The sequence below is a fragment of the Budorcas taxicolor genome, chromosome 4, assembly GCF_023091745.1.
Source record: "Budorcas taxicolor isolate Tak-1 chromosome 4, Takin1.1, whole genome shotgun sequence".
Classification (NCBI taxonomy): Eukaryota; Metazoa; Chordata; class Mammalia; order Artiodactyla; family Bovidae; genus Budorcas; species Budorcas taxicolor.
The window spans coordinates 104,516,988-104,532,007 of record NC_068913.1 but is presented as its reverse complement, the minus strand read 5'-3'; the positions used below and the strand labels follow the sequence as shown (position 1 = coordinate 104,532,007).

The window sequence follows — 15,020 nt, the reverse complement described above, 5'->3', positions numbered from 1 at the left end:
CTCTCTGCATACTCCGCAGGGCGGCGGCGAGGGCTGATCCCACAGCTCTGGGTTAAGGAATTAGTTCAGGGGGCGGAGGACTTAGCGGTCCGCAGGTACCTAGCCAGCGACAACACAGGCCACCGAACTACGCAGGAGAGACGTGGGCTCTCCCGTCCCAGCCAAGTCAACACTCGGGGCTCAAACTCTCCTTTCAGGCTCCAGGCCCCGCCTGACCCCATTGGCAGCAGTTCCCGCCAATCCGCTCGGTAGCCGCCCCCCGGGCCCGCCTGCCCAGCCCTCATTGGATGGGACGGGAGCCGGGACCTCGTGTTACCAATCTGGGAGCCCCTTACTCAGCCATACACACAAGCCCAGGTGCGCCCGCGGAGCCCCTTCCCCTCGCCTTCCCCATCCCTTCCCCCACCCCCAGGGCACTGGCAGAGACTTACCGTCCCGGGAGGTGCCCATCAACTGGTCCAGCATCGCGCGCATCTGGGCTTGCGCCGACATGGCGGCGGCGTAGCGGGCGGGCGGGCGGGGGTGGGGCGCAGAAAGGGCCCTTTAGGGCGGGGGGGACAAGGGGAAGGGGTGGGGGAAGCTGAGACGCCTGTCTGTGCCGCCGCTGCCTCGAGGCGTGCGGAAAGGAAGCCGGAGGGGTTGCAGGAGAGTCCGGGCTGCGGCTCCTCACGACGACGCGTACGTGGAAGTCAGCAGCCCCCGAAAGCGACCCTCGTTCCCTCTCTCTCCGTCGGTTCCTGGGACGGAAGCAATACCGGCTAACCAAGCTCTCGTCTCCAACACCGCCACCCGCCAGAAGACGTCAGCCCCCCCTCCAAGTTCTGACGCCGCTCGCCGCCACCGTCGCCGCGACATGAGCGCGCACGCTCCTCGCGCTTAGTCGTTTCCCGCGGGGGCTCCACCAACTGGCGTCTAACTGTATTCGCTCCGCCCGCCCCGCACGGGAGGGGTTCCACCCTAACGTCTCTCGGGCGCGTGCACGCCGGCCTCTCCCGCCCCTGCCTCTAGATATCGCGAGACTCGGCTGCCTCAAGCCGGATACGCCCCGGGCGCGAAACCTCGCTCTCCGGGTTTTGGGTCCGCTAAGGGCTTCGCCGGGCGGTGTGCTGGCGAGCCAGACCCAAGTTAGCCAGTGGGCCAGAGGGTTAGCCAGAGTCGAAAGTAAGTAGAAACCATATCTGGCATTTCGACGGAGGTTAGCAGCGTTAGTAGCTATTGTGGGCGTATTCCTGACATACTCATTGACCTGACCAATTAACTCGTTTTCACAGGCCCAAGGGCCTGTGATCATGTAGACTCAACCCTTCTCTCATTATGACCCGACCCTCTACGAAAGAAGCCCTGGAGATCTGACAGCTGGGTCATTTTCCTTAATCTCTGCAGAGAGGCTTTAACCCGCCCAACTGGAATAAGTTAGGTTCAGGAAATAATGTCTGAAATTAATACACTAGAAGCAGGTCATCCAACCCATTCGGATTTATCATCGTTACTTATATAGCAGGAGGCTGTTAGTCTAAATTATAAACTATAAAAATTAAGCAGTATTCTAAAGAAAGGAGGTCATTATGTAGAGAATTTTCTCCTTTACTTGACAGCTAAATTTGAAGGATGAGGCTTTTTTGGTATATCAGCAGCTTTGACAATGGAAAAGAAAGCCTGTGGGTTGGGTTAGCTTAGCCATCACCCTGCGTTCCAGACATAGGTGGACGGATTCCTAACTGTGGGACCTTCAGTGATTTTTTTTTTTTCCCCTTAAATCTCAATCTCCGATGAAGCTATAGGTATGTGAGGACTAAATGAGCTCACAGAAAATGCTTATCCCAGAGCCTTGTTTTAACTTTTATTGTAAAATAATAATTCCTTAAGAGGAGACACAGGTACTTTGAAAGGAAATAATGGTGAAAATTTTTGTTTCATTAAAATGTTATATACATCGCCTGTGAACTTTATCAGCAAGATCAATAAAAAATGTACGTGAAATAGCAATTGTAGTCTCAAGGTGCCCCCCCACCACACACTTTTTATTCGGCCCTACGGTGCAGCTTGGGAGGGAAGCCTCTTGAGAACTAACCACTGGCCCCACCGCCAGGGAATATCCCCCGAGATCCCTTTAAAAGCATATTGGGTCTATCTTCGAATAATCGCAGTGTTTAGTAACTGAAAAGATAGTTTCCTACCAGTTATTCAGAGAGTTGAAAATTCAAACAACTCCAAATACGTGGAATGTCATCCTTTGGAAACTATTTACAGTAAAAGAAAAATTTACAAATTAATACGTGTGAGAGAAATGCACTACTATATATGGCCGTCCCCGGTGGTGCATGAGGTCACAGAGAAGGACATGACTGAACAACTAACACTGTTACATGTGCAGTATCCTTCAGTTCAGTCGGTCAGTCATGTCCGACTCTCTACGACCCCAAGGACTGCAGCACGCCATCCTTAAGAGGAAAATACACTAAAATATTGAAATGGTTTGTGTTAGTGAAGACAGTTTAGTTCTTATCTCTCACTTACTTTCTACCTTTCTGATTGCTCACTTTTTAGATAAATCTCTTATTTTCAGAAAACATAGTTTTTGTCTTTTTTAATAATCTGATATTCACTGCCTTTTAATTGAATTTACTCATTTATATTCATGTAATTACATACGTGCTTGATTTTAAAGCTCTAGTCTATCTCACCTATTTTGGGTTTAATTTTCTCTCCTTTCTTGTCTGCCTTTTAATCATTTCATTTTTTCCACTTCTGGTAGTTTGGAAATTTTAGTCTTTTCTTTTAGCAGTTACTCTAGAAGTCCATGGGGTCGCACAGAGTTGGACACGACTGAAGTGACTTAGCAGCAGCAGCAGCAGCAGCTAGAAGTTATAAGGGGCATTTTTAATGTATCAAAGTCTAATCAATGCCTTTACACTTCACTCAGAGAGCTAATACAGAGAACCAAGAAAACTAACTACATTTAAACCTCTTCCCAAGATAAATGCACTTGTTAATCATATGGTTTAGATTTGTGGTTTGCTTTTTTCTTGTCTTTTTTTGGCTGCACCCCAGAGCTTGCAAGATCTTAGCTCCCCATTAGGGATTGAACCTGGGCCTGCAGCAGTGAAAGCGTGGAGTCTTAACCACTGGGCCACCTGGGATTTCCCAGTTCGTTATGGTTTTTTAAAACCAAATTTCATATCAATGTTTGTTTATTTACCACTTTTTCTTTCTTTCTGGAATCTGCCTTTCCATCTGGGATCATTTCCCTTTTGTCTTATGTTTAAACTTTAGGACAGGAGTCAGCAATATACAATTCACTCATCAAATCCAGGCCATTGCCAATTTTTGTGACTAGTTTAATTGAAATACTGCCAGGCTTGTTCATTTGTTACTGTCTACAGTTTCTTTAGACTACAACAGCAGAGTTAAGTGGTTGGCAGATACCATACCCTATGACCTGGAAGACTGAAATATTTACTGTCTAGCTCTTTCCGGACACTTGCCTGCCCTGCCTCCGGGTTTGCTTTCCTATTGGCTTGCTAGTAGAGAACTCTGCCATTTTTGTTGATCTGAAAAGACCTTTAGCTTGCCTTTCTCAATTCTAGATGGATATTCTAGGTTGAAAGTTATTTCCTTTTGGCACATAAATTCTGTCATTCTGCTGCCTTCCTTGCTCTTGGGAGGTCAGTTCTCAGTCTCATTCCTTTGAAGAAAGCTGGGCTGTCTACTTTTCAAATTGTGTTCTTTTTGCCTGTATTTTTCTGCAGCTTACTCTATCTGGGTATGGATTTATTTTTATTCTGCTTGTGATTCATTGAGCTTTTAGAAACGGTGGACTGACATCTTTTTTTTAATCAATTTCAGGAAAATTTTTAGCTATTCTTGAATACTGTCATTGATCAACTTCTGGACCTCTAAATCAAGTTTTCATTGTTTCCTCTATATCTCTTTATTCTCTTTGCATTTTCCACCTTGTTGTGCCAAGCTCCCTTCTTGATGCTTTTTCTTCTGATGAATTTTATTGTTCACTAACCTCCCTTCAGCTGTATCTAGTCTGTTGTTAAACCTATGTGATGACTTCTTTATTTTTTCAGTTACAGAATTTTTATTTGGTTGTTTTTCAAATCTAAGTAATTTTTTATGGTTTCTGGTTCCTTGATGAAATTCCCAAGGTTGGCTATTATTTGACCCAGTGATCATAATTGTCTTGTAATCTGAGTTTGCTAATTATAATATCTGAAGTTTTCTATGGTTCTGTGTCTATTGTTTCTCCTGGATTTCACTTTTGGGGTCTTGTTTTCTTATCTATCTGATTATCTTTGTCTGCTGAACATGTACTTGAAAAAACATGTGTAGGATATAATGCTGTCTTTCTCCAAAGAGGATCATCATAATACAAATTCAATGCTTTAATTTCTCTTGACACCAAAATGGCAAAAATCTGGTCTGAAGGGCTGACAAGGACTTTTTTATTTCCATTTCACCCTTGAGAGTGAACTCCAGAGTCCTAGTTTAAAGTGAGTGTGGGTTTCTTAGAGTGCTCACCTTGGTGGGCCTGAGACTTTGCCTTTTGCCTCCCTAACCTCTATGATCCTACCAAAAGTGCAGGTTAATTTCAAAACTGAAGCTGCTGCTGCTGCAAAGTCGCTTCAGTCATGTCCGACTCTGTGCAACCCCAAAGACGGCCTCCCACCAGGCTCCCCTGTCCCTGGGATTCTCCAGGCAAGAACACTGGAGTGGGTTGCCATTTCCTTCTCCAATGCATGAAAGTGAAAGTGAAGTCACTCAGTCGTGTCGGACTCTTCTCGACCCCATGGACTGCAGCCTAGCAGGTTCCTCCGCCCATGGGATTTTCCAGGCAAGAGTACTGGAGTGGGTTGCCATTGCCTTCTCCAAAACTGAAGCTATTGCTACTAAATTGGCAAATGTCCTGAGACCAAAAATGTGCCTTTGTGTGCTGCACTTTTCTTGGTTCTTGTCTTCTAAGATTTGGCCTACTATTTCCTACTTATCTTAACAGCTCTTTAATGATTTTAAGAATTAAAATATTTCATCCATGGTTTTTAGCTGTGTTCAACTGAAGTGTTAATCTAAATTACCTAGACTGTCATTAACAGAAGTTTGTTCTCTTTTTAATCTTTTTCTAATTTTTAAAATTTAGTAACCGTGTATTCAGTCAGTTCAGTTCAGTCACTCAGTCGTGTCCGACTCTTTGCGACCCCATGAATTGCAGCACACCAGGCCTCCCTGTTCATCACCATCTCCCGGAGTTCACTCAAACTCACATCCATTGAGTCGTGATGCCATCCAGCCATCTCATCCTCTGTCGTCCCCTTCTCCTCCTGCCTCCCAGCATCAGAGTCTTTTCCAATGAGTCAACTCTTCTCATGAGGTGGCCAAAGTACTGGAGTTTCAACTTTAGCATCATTCCTTCCAAAGAACACCCAGGGCTGATCTCCTTTAGAATGGACTATGTTACTCTTATCCAAAAACAAAACAAAATCTGTGAATATGTCTTTGTGTACATCCTAGCAATGATATCCATTCCTTTAGGAATAAGTTGTCATAAGGAAACAGGAACTTACAAGAGTAGTATATACTCTTAATCTATACATGCCATCAACTAAGTAATTAAAAATTAGAATAGGTACAAGGTTGGTGCAAAAGTAATTGTAGTTTTTGCATTGTTAAAATTGGAATACATTCTTAAATGTGGTTATATTATACATCATTTTAATGCACATTTCTTGCTTTGATGTTTTGCTAATGACTTATTACTTGCTGTTTATTTTATATTTATTTTAGACTAGGAAATGATGTTAGACCAAAAGTAAATTCGAGCAATTTTCTTAATTCGAGTTCAAAATGGGTCGTAAAGCAGCAGTGACAACTCGAAACATCAACAACGCATTTGGCCCAGGAACTGCTAGCGAACATACAGTGGCTGTGGTGGTTTAAGAAGTTTTGCAAAGGAGATGAGAGCCTTGAAGATGAGAAGTGCAGTAGGTGGCCATCAGAAGTTGATAACGATCAACTGAGAGCAATCATCAAAGCTGATCCTCTTACAACTACACAAGAAGTTGCTGAAAGAACTCAGCGTCAACCATTCTATGGTCATTTGGCATTTGAAGCAAATTAGAAAGGTGAAAAAGATAAGTGGGTGCCTCATGAACTGATCGAAAATCAAAAAAAACCGTCGTTTTGAAGTGTCATCTCTTTATACTGTGCAAAGCAACAAACCATTTCTTGATCAGATTGTGACATGCGACAAAAAATGGATTTTATATGACAACCAGCTCAGTGGTTGGACTGAGAAGAAGCTCCAAAGCATTTCCCAAAGCCAAGCTTGCACCAAAAAAAGGTCATGGTCACTGTTTGGTGGTCTACTGCCAGTCTGATCCACTACAGCTATTTGAATCTCTGGGAAACCATTACACCTGAGAAATATGCTCAGCAAATTGATGAGATGCACCGGACACTGCAACACCTGCAGCTGGCATTGGTCAAAAAAAAGGGCCCAGTTCTTCTCCACAAGAATGCCCAACTGCACATCACACCACCAGTGCTTCAAAAGTAGAATGAATTGGGCTATGAAGTTTCGCCTCATCCGCCATATTCACCTGACCTCTTGCCAACCAACTACCACTTCTTCAAGCATCTCAACAAATTTTTGCAGGGAAAATGCTTCCACAACCAGCAGGAGGCAGAAAATGCTTTCCAGGAGTTCATGGGATCCTGAAGCATGGATTTTTATGCCACAGGAATAAACAAACATTTCTTGTTGGCAAAAATATGTTGATTGTAATGTTTCCTATTTTGGTTAATAAAGATGTGTTTGAGTCTAGTTATAATGATTTAAAATTCATGGTCCAAAACCACAGTTACTTTTGCACCAACCTAAATAGCATACATTTTGCTAGCCATCCAGAGTGGACAACTCTTCATTTTATTGTAATTTATAAATTAATCTAGTAAATAAAGGCTATATAGTAAAATTTAATATTGCAGTGATTCTTTCATCATGAGTACCTACCTAATAACAAATTTTATAAAAATTGTTCCTGTTAATTTAAATACAGATTAAAAACTTCAAATTCTGGGGTAATTCCCTTGTGATCCAGTGGTTAAGAGTCTGTACTTCCAACCGCAGGGAAGCACTGGTTAGACCGCTGGTTGGGCTAAGATCCTGCATGCAGCATGACCCCTGCCCCCCCAAAAAAGAAATCAATGTAAATTATATCTTTTTAGTTGAGTGATTAAAAATTTACCTTACAAACATAAAGTGCCTTGGATTAGCCTGCCTTTAGTTCAAAACTACACTGCTTTTTTTCCACCCCACATAATCCTAGTATGTGAACCTTTTGTTATCATTATGTTTGTATTTATGTCTTGAACATTTATCCATACAAAGGACAAGCAAAGTACTAATGACTCAAAACCAGACAGAAACAGTCTAGTCAAAATTCATAAACATTTGAAGTTTATGGAGAGGAGAAATAGTGAGACATTACCAACAAAGGTCTGTCTAGTCAAAGCTATGGTTTTTCCAATAGTCATGTATGGATATGAGAGTTGGACTATAAAGAAAGCTGAGTGCTGAAGAATTGATGCTTTTGAACTGTAGTGTTGGAGAAGACTCTTGAGAGTCCCTTGGACTGCAAGGAGATCCAACCAGTCCATTCTAAAGGAGATCAGTCCTGGGTGTTCACTGGAAGGACTAATGCTAAAGCTGAAAATCCAGTACTTTGGCCACCTGATGCGAAGAGCTGACTTATTTGAAAATACCCTGATGAGAGAGGATGAGATGGTTGGATGGCATCACCGACTCATTGAATATGAGTCTGAGTAAATTCTGGGAATTGGTAATGGACAGGGAGGCCTGGTGTGCTGCAGTCCATGGGGTCCCATGAGTCGGACACTACTAAGCAAGTGAACTGACTGAAATAGCAAGAACCAAGCCTAAACTGAGTGAGCTACTTGACTGCTCTATTAAAGATAGAGGTTTTAAAGAGTGAAAAGTAGATATCGAAGCCACAGTCAGCCCCATAATAGGCATTTTAAAATGCTTATTGAGGGAATTCCTTAGCGGTCCAGTGGTTAGTACTCGGCGCTTTCAATGCTGTTGCCCAGGGCTCAATCCCTGGTTGGCACACAGCATGTGCAAAAAAAACAAAAACCTTGTTGAAGGAAGAAGGAAAAAAAGAGAGAAAGCAAAATTTAACCTGAGAGCTAAAGAGTGAATCGGAATTAGCCTGAGAAGTGGGGGATAGTTGGGAGAAAGAGCTTTCCATGCATATGGAACAACAGAATGTTGAAAGAGAGCCATGGCTTGTAGAACTGAGTGAATTTCTGTATGGCTAGACCGTCAGATATAAAGAGAGGAGAAATGAAGCTAAAGAGATTTAGCAAGGGCCAGATCCTAGAGGACCTTGTTAAGTTTAGCTTGAAGGGTTATAAGTTGGAGAGACAAGATCAGATCTGTACATTATGGAATATTAATTGATTGAAGAGCATAATTTGGATTTAGTGAAAGCAATTAGGGAGGGCAAAGGTTCACAGAAAACATACAAGACATAAGGTCTCCAATAGGGTAGTAGCAATAGAGGTTCAAGATTCTTAGGAGGGTATTATCTAATTTAGTGATTATTTAACTGAGGATGTGAAGGTAAGGAAGCAGTCTAAAATAACTCAGATTTATGACTTGAGTGATTGAGTAAAAATGTTAGGGAATGCCAGAGAGATTTATGAGGGAATGAGGAGGTTCCATTTTAGATGCACTGAATTTGAGATGTCTTTGAGTCATCTAAGTGGTGGTTTCTGGCCACTGGACAAACAGGTTTTTATAACTTGATTGGGGTGTGGGTCATGGACTGGAGTTAGCCTGTTGATAATTAAAGCATTGGAATGGAGGTGATCAACCAGGGAAAGCACATTGAGTATGAGGTTAAAGACCTAGGTCTGCACCCAACAAACACCAACATATAAGTGATATACAGAAGAGAACACTGAAGACAAATGGCTGGAGTGAGAAGGAAACAATATGTATCATGAAAGCAAAGAGAAAAAAGGAAGGAGTGGGTAATAGTGGCAAATGCTCCTTCAGTTCAGTTCAGTCGTTCAGTCGTGTCCAACTCTTTGCGACCCCATGAATCGCAGCACGCCAGGCCTCCCTGTTCATCACCATCTCCCGGAGTTCACTCAGACTCAACGTCCATCGAGTCAGTGATGCCATCCAGCCATCTCATCCTCGGTCGTCCCCTTCTCCTCCTGCCCCTAATCCCTCCCAGCATCAGAGTCTTTTCCAATGAGTCAACTCTTCACATGAGGTGGCCAAAGTACTGGAGTTTCAGCTTTAGCATCATTCCTTCCAAAGAAATCCCAGGGTTGATCTCCTTCAGAATGGACTGGTTGGATCTCCTTGCAGTCCAAGGGACTCTCAAGAGTCTTCTCCAACACCACAGTTCAAAAGCATCAATTCTTTGGTGCTCAGCCTTCTTCGCAGTCTAACTCTCACATCCATACATGACCACGGGAAAAACCATAGCCTTGACTAGATGGACCTTAGTCGGCAAAGTAATGTCTCTGCTTTAGATATGCTATCTAGGTTGGTCATAACTTTTCTTCCAAGGAGTAAGCATCTTTTAATTTCAGGGCTACAGTCACCATCTGCAGTGCTTTTGGAGCCCCCAAAAATAAAGTCTGACACTATTTCCACTGTTTCCCCATCTATTTCCCTTGAAGTGATGGGACCGGATGCCATGATCTTCGTTTTCTGAGTGTTGAGCTTTAAGCCAACTTTTTCGCTCTCCTCTTTCACTTTCATCAAGAGGCTTTTTAGCTCCTCTTCACTTTTTGCCATAAGGGTGGTGTCATCTGCACATCTGAGGTTATTGATATTTCTCCCGGCAATCTTGATTCCAGCTTGTGTTTCTTCCAGTCCAGCGTTTCTCATGATGTACTCTGCATATAAGTTAAATAAGCAGGGTGACAATATACAGCCTTGATGTACTCCTTTTCCTATTTGGAACCAGTCTGTTGTTCCATGTCCAGTTCTAACTGTTGCTTCCTGACCTGCATATAGGTTTCTCAAGAGGCAGATCAGGTAGTCTGGTATTCCCATCTCTCTCAGAATTTTCCAGAGTTTATTGTGATCCACACAGTCAAAGGCTTTGGCATAGTCAGTAAAGCAGAAATAGATGTTTTTCTGGAACTCTCTTGCTTTTTCCATGATCCAGCGGATGTTGGCAATTTGATCTCTGGTTCCTCTGCCTTTTCTAAAACCAGCTTGATTATCTGGAAGTTCACGGTTCACGTATTGCTGAAGCCTGGCTTGGAGAATTTTGAGCATTACTTTACTAGCATGTGAGATGAATGCAATTGTGCGGTAGTTTGAGCATTCTTTTGCATTTCCTTTCTTTGGAATTGGAATGAAAACTGACCTTTTCCAGTCCTGTGGCCACTGCTGAGTTTTCCAAATTTGCTCAGCAAGATAAGGAATGATCCATTGGGTTTAGTGGATGAAGGTCATTTGTAAACTTGCAAGGCAGTTCTAGTAGGGGAGAAACCAGACTGCAGTGGATTAAGGATGAATGGCCATGAAAAATGTAGAAAATGTCATGAGACAACATAGATTATTAACTTCAAAATCTGTATGCTGAGCCAAAGAAGCCAACTTAAAAACAGTACATACATATTATGACTGCATTTGTATTAAATACTTGAACAGGCCAAATTAATCTACTGTGACAACAAGCAGGTCAGTGGTTGCCTGGGACCAGGTGTGGGGAAGGGGGGATGTCTGCAAAGGGGGGCATAGGGGAACTTTGAGGGGAGGTGAAAATATTATATGGCTTTACTGGGGTGGTTATTACACAGGTGCATTCATTTGTCATTATTGTTGACCTGCATATTTATTATATGTAAATTATACCTCAATACAACTTATTTTACAAGTTTAAAAAATATAGAAAGTGAGGACTTCCCTGGTGGTCCAGTGGTTGAGAATTTGCCTGCCGACAGGGGACACAGGTTTGATCCCTGGCCCAGGAAGATTCCACATACTGTAAGACAACTAAGAAGTCCACAACTACTAAAGCCCATGCACCCTAGAACCTGTGCTCTGCACCAAGAGAAGCCACTGGAGTGAGAAGCATGCTGACAACTAGAGAGTGGCTCCCACTCGCCACAACTAGAGAAAGCCCACATGCAGCAACAAAGACCCAGCAGAGCCAAAAATAAATAATAAAAAAATTTAATGTAGAAAATGAAAATTCATTCAATTCACTGAATACATTCAATTCATTGAATACATTCAATTTGTTTGCAAAGAGGAACAAGTTAGAAGAGAGCAGCTGAAAAAATATTTGAGATAAAGCTGACTACAATTGAGCCTTGAATGACAGGTGTCTGAACTGTGCTGACCCACTTATACCTGGACTTTTTTCAATAGGAAATACTAAAGTACTACCGGATCTGTAGTTGGCTGAATCCACAGATGCAGAACCATGGAGGGCCAGCTGTAGTTATACTCAGAGTTCTGTGTGGAGGGTCAGTGCCCCTAATCCTCCAAATTGTTCAAGGGTCAATTATAGTTGCTTTTAGATGGAAGAGCCTTGAAAATATTTAAATACTAATAAAATTCACTGAGAGGAAGCAGTTAAAGCATAGCAGGTAAGAGAAGGAATATGATAAAGGATGTACCACATCAAAAATTAGAATAGTGAGCTAACAAGTGCCCAAACCTCAGGAGTCCCTAGTTTTAGGACATCCAAGTATAGAGAGTTTATTGCCAATACAATTCATATTCCACAATCAGTTCCTTCCATTTTTCATGTTGAGTTCAGTTAATTCTGGATAGTAAGACCACTGATAAGAGGTACAGGTTGGTTATATATGGACAGAAACGGCCTAAGCAAATCATTTAAACCTTGGGAAATAATTTATTTCAGAAGACTGGTGGCAATAGGGCTTAGAGAAGTTGTTTAGTTGCTAAGTCCTGTCTGACTTTTGACCCCATGGACTGTAGCTCGCCAGGCTCCTCTGTCCATGGGATTTCCCAGGTAAGAATAGCGGAACAGGCTGCCACTTCCTTCTCCAGGGCGTAGAGAAGGGTCCGTGATAAAAGAATAAGGGTGCAGTGGTTGAAGATGAAAACAAGATTTTCTTTGTCAAGCACTTCGGGACTGTGCAAATGTTTTATGTCAGCATTATTCTCATTTGTTACAACCACCTTGTTGGCATTCTCATTCTACAGAAGAGGGAGCAAGCCCAGGTCAATTAACCTAGCCAAGATCACACACATTATAAAGGTGGGATTAAAGCCTACATCTGTATTTCAGGCTTCCTTGGTGGCTCAGCAGTAAAGAATCTGCTTGCAGTGCAGGAGCTGAAGATGTGGGTTCAACCCCTGGGTCAGGAAGATCCCCTGGAGAAGGGCATGGCAACCCACTCCAGTATTGTTGCCTGGAGAATCTCATGGACAGAGAAGCCTGGCAGGCTAGTCTATGGGGTCGCAAGGAGTAGGACACAACTGAAGCAACTGAGCATGCACACTATATGATTTCAAACCCATAGTAAGTATTTCTTACCCTGCTATTCAGGGCTTGGGGCTGAGTGGTAAAGAATCCACCTGCCAAGCAAGAGATACAAGTTTGATTCCTGGCTTGGGAAGATCCCCTGGAAAAGGAAATGGCTACCCACTTCAGTATTCTTGCCTGGGAAACCCCATGGAGAGAAGCCTGCTAAGTTACAGTCCATGGGGTTGAAAAAGAGTCGGACAGGACTTACTGACTAAACAACAACCCTGTTATGCAGTTCTGCCTCAACTCTCATTCTTTAAAAATGCTATGGGAATTCCCTGGCAGTTCAGTGGTTAAGACTTGGCATTTTCACTGCTGTGTGTTGGATTCAATCCCTGGTCGGGGAACTAAGATTCCCACAAGCCACGTAGCCAAAAAAAAAAAAATATATATATATATACAGCCGCCTGGGTATATATTTTAACAAAAGCAATCAAAAGATCAGTCTATCTTAATCCTTTTGCTTTCTTCATCTTAGTAAAGTAAAACATCTTCAGATAATAATATACCCAGGTGGCACTAGTGGTAAAGAACCCACCTACCAGGGCAAGGAGATGGAAAAGACGCAGCTTCAATCCCTAGGTAGGGAAGATCTCCTGGAGGAGGAAATGGCAACCCACTCCAGTATTCTTGCCTGGAGAATCCCATGAACAGAGGAGCCTGGCGGGCTACAGTCCACGGGGTCACACAGAGTCAGACACGACTGAAGCAACAGAGCACACACGCACATATGAAATAAAGCAGGGGAGATAGGATATTAAACATTTTTACTTTTTTGATCTGTTCAATTGAATAGATGCTTGGTTTGACTCTTAATACTGTTATTTTAATGTTAATCTCTTAGAAGAAAAAGATGTTTTGAAGTACTTTATGAGTGTTTGTTTAGGTTGTACTCCTAGTGAGTAGGACTGAGCCATGCATTCAAAACACTGAATAACTGTCTATGTAAGTCACTGTGGAAGACGCTTTACAGAATACAAAAATGAATGAGGTGTCTTCCTTACTGTAAAGGAGCTGACATTCAGGGAAAAAGAGGTTATATGTCTACAATTATTCCAGAAGAAACTGCAATATACCACAAAGGGGGCACAGGTAAAGAATGACTGGTAGTTCAGAGAATTTTTATTTAAGGAATTCAGGATGTTAGAGGCAAAGGAAACATTTAGGAGTCTAGTTTAATAGTTCAGGCCAGTGATTTCCAGTGCTTGAACCAGGACAGAGACAGTGATGCTAACAGTTCTTGCAGAACTGTTTTCACTCCAAACTTATTGACTGGATGTGGAGAGTGAGAAGAGAAATACAGAATGAAGCCCAAGTTCTTGACTTTTTCAGCCAAGTGCATGGTAGAGTCCCTCACCCTGATAAAGAATTCAAGAGGAAGAGCAATTTGACATAGAGGGTAGAAGGCAGAAGGGGAGAGAAGTCAGTGTTCTCATTCCATCACCCTCTCTGGTCTTTCTGCAGCCTGCACTTGAGTGGTGGCCGTGTTCTCATTACCTAAGGGTCAGGCCTAGGGAGGCACTAGCTCTCCACTGTTGTAGCCCATCTCGTTCACCTTAATTCAAACCGTATCTTTATATATATATATATATATATATATATACATGCTGCTGCTAAATCGCTTCAGTCATGTCCGACTCTGTGCAACCCCATAGAGCGCAGCCCACCAGGCTCCCCCGTCCCTGGGATTCTCCAGGCAAGAACACTGGAGTGGGTTGCCATTTCCATATATATCCCATCGTTAACTCTCCTCAATAACCCTGTTTGAATGTACCATCTGTTTCCTGCCAGAATCTTAACATCGTATTTGTGTACTTTTAAATAAAAGGTGCATCTGTATAATTATTTGTTTATGCATAGGAAACATCTAGAAGGATGCACACCAACTGTCAGCAATTGTAGGATTGGTAATGGGTTTGGAAGAGGGGAGGGAGATATAAGGCAAAAGATGAGAGGGCTTTATTTTATATATCTATACTATTTGAATTTCTTAATAATAGGCTGTATTACTTTTTAAATTGAAAAATAACTAAGAGTTTTCAAAGTAAATCAAGGACATCAATCAGCCTAGTGTAAGAACTTCAGTAAATTCACTGAGAGTAAAGATGAAACCTCCCTGAGAAACACTCAGTCAACAAAATTTCAGAGAAAACCCCTAAACTTTTAAAAAAAAATTTAATGATAAATACATATTGACAGAAATTAGTAAACTCTTGCATGAAGACAGCATCCAAGGAATTTCTCCTTCATGGCTCCCAGCCCTTCCCTCCAGGCTGCTGGGGCAACTTGAGACCCACTAAGCCAGCAGACTCCTCCACTGAGCGCTCACCCTTGCCATGAAATTCCTGATGAAGGGCCACGTGTTCTCGAATGCTGCGTAGCAGGCAGAGATAGGTGGCAGCTTGGAAATGAAGCTCATGCTGGGCTCTGCACAGTTTCTCACTGGTGACCTGGAGAAGT

General features: G+C 42.6%; 1 protein-coding gene across 2 annotated transcripts in view; it reads right to left on the bottom strand.

Moving 5' to 3' along the window:
• Nucleotides 1-15,020, bottom strand: part of LUC7L2 (LUC7 like 2, pre-mRNA splicing factor) — a 73,437-nt gene that overhangs the window by 55,002 nt on the left and 3,415 nt on the right. The window contains exon 2 of one of the 2 annotated variants that reach the window (XM_052638609.1): nt 14,890-15,010. In XM_052638609.1, the coding sequence (XP_052494569.1) occupies nt 14,890-15,010 (121 nt within the window). Of the gene's footprint in view, nt 1-431; nt 866-14,889; nt 15,011-15,020 lie in introns of those variants that run through there. The other variant, XM_052638611.1, reaches the window with a different exon arrangement.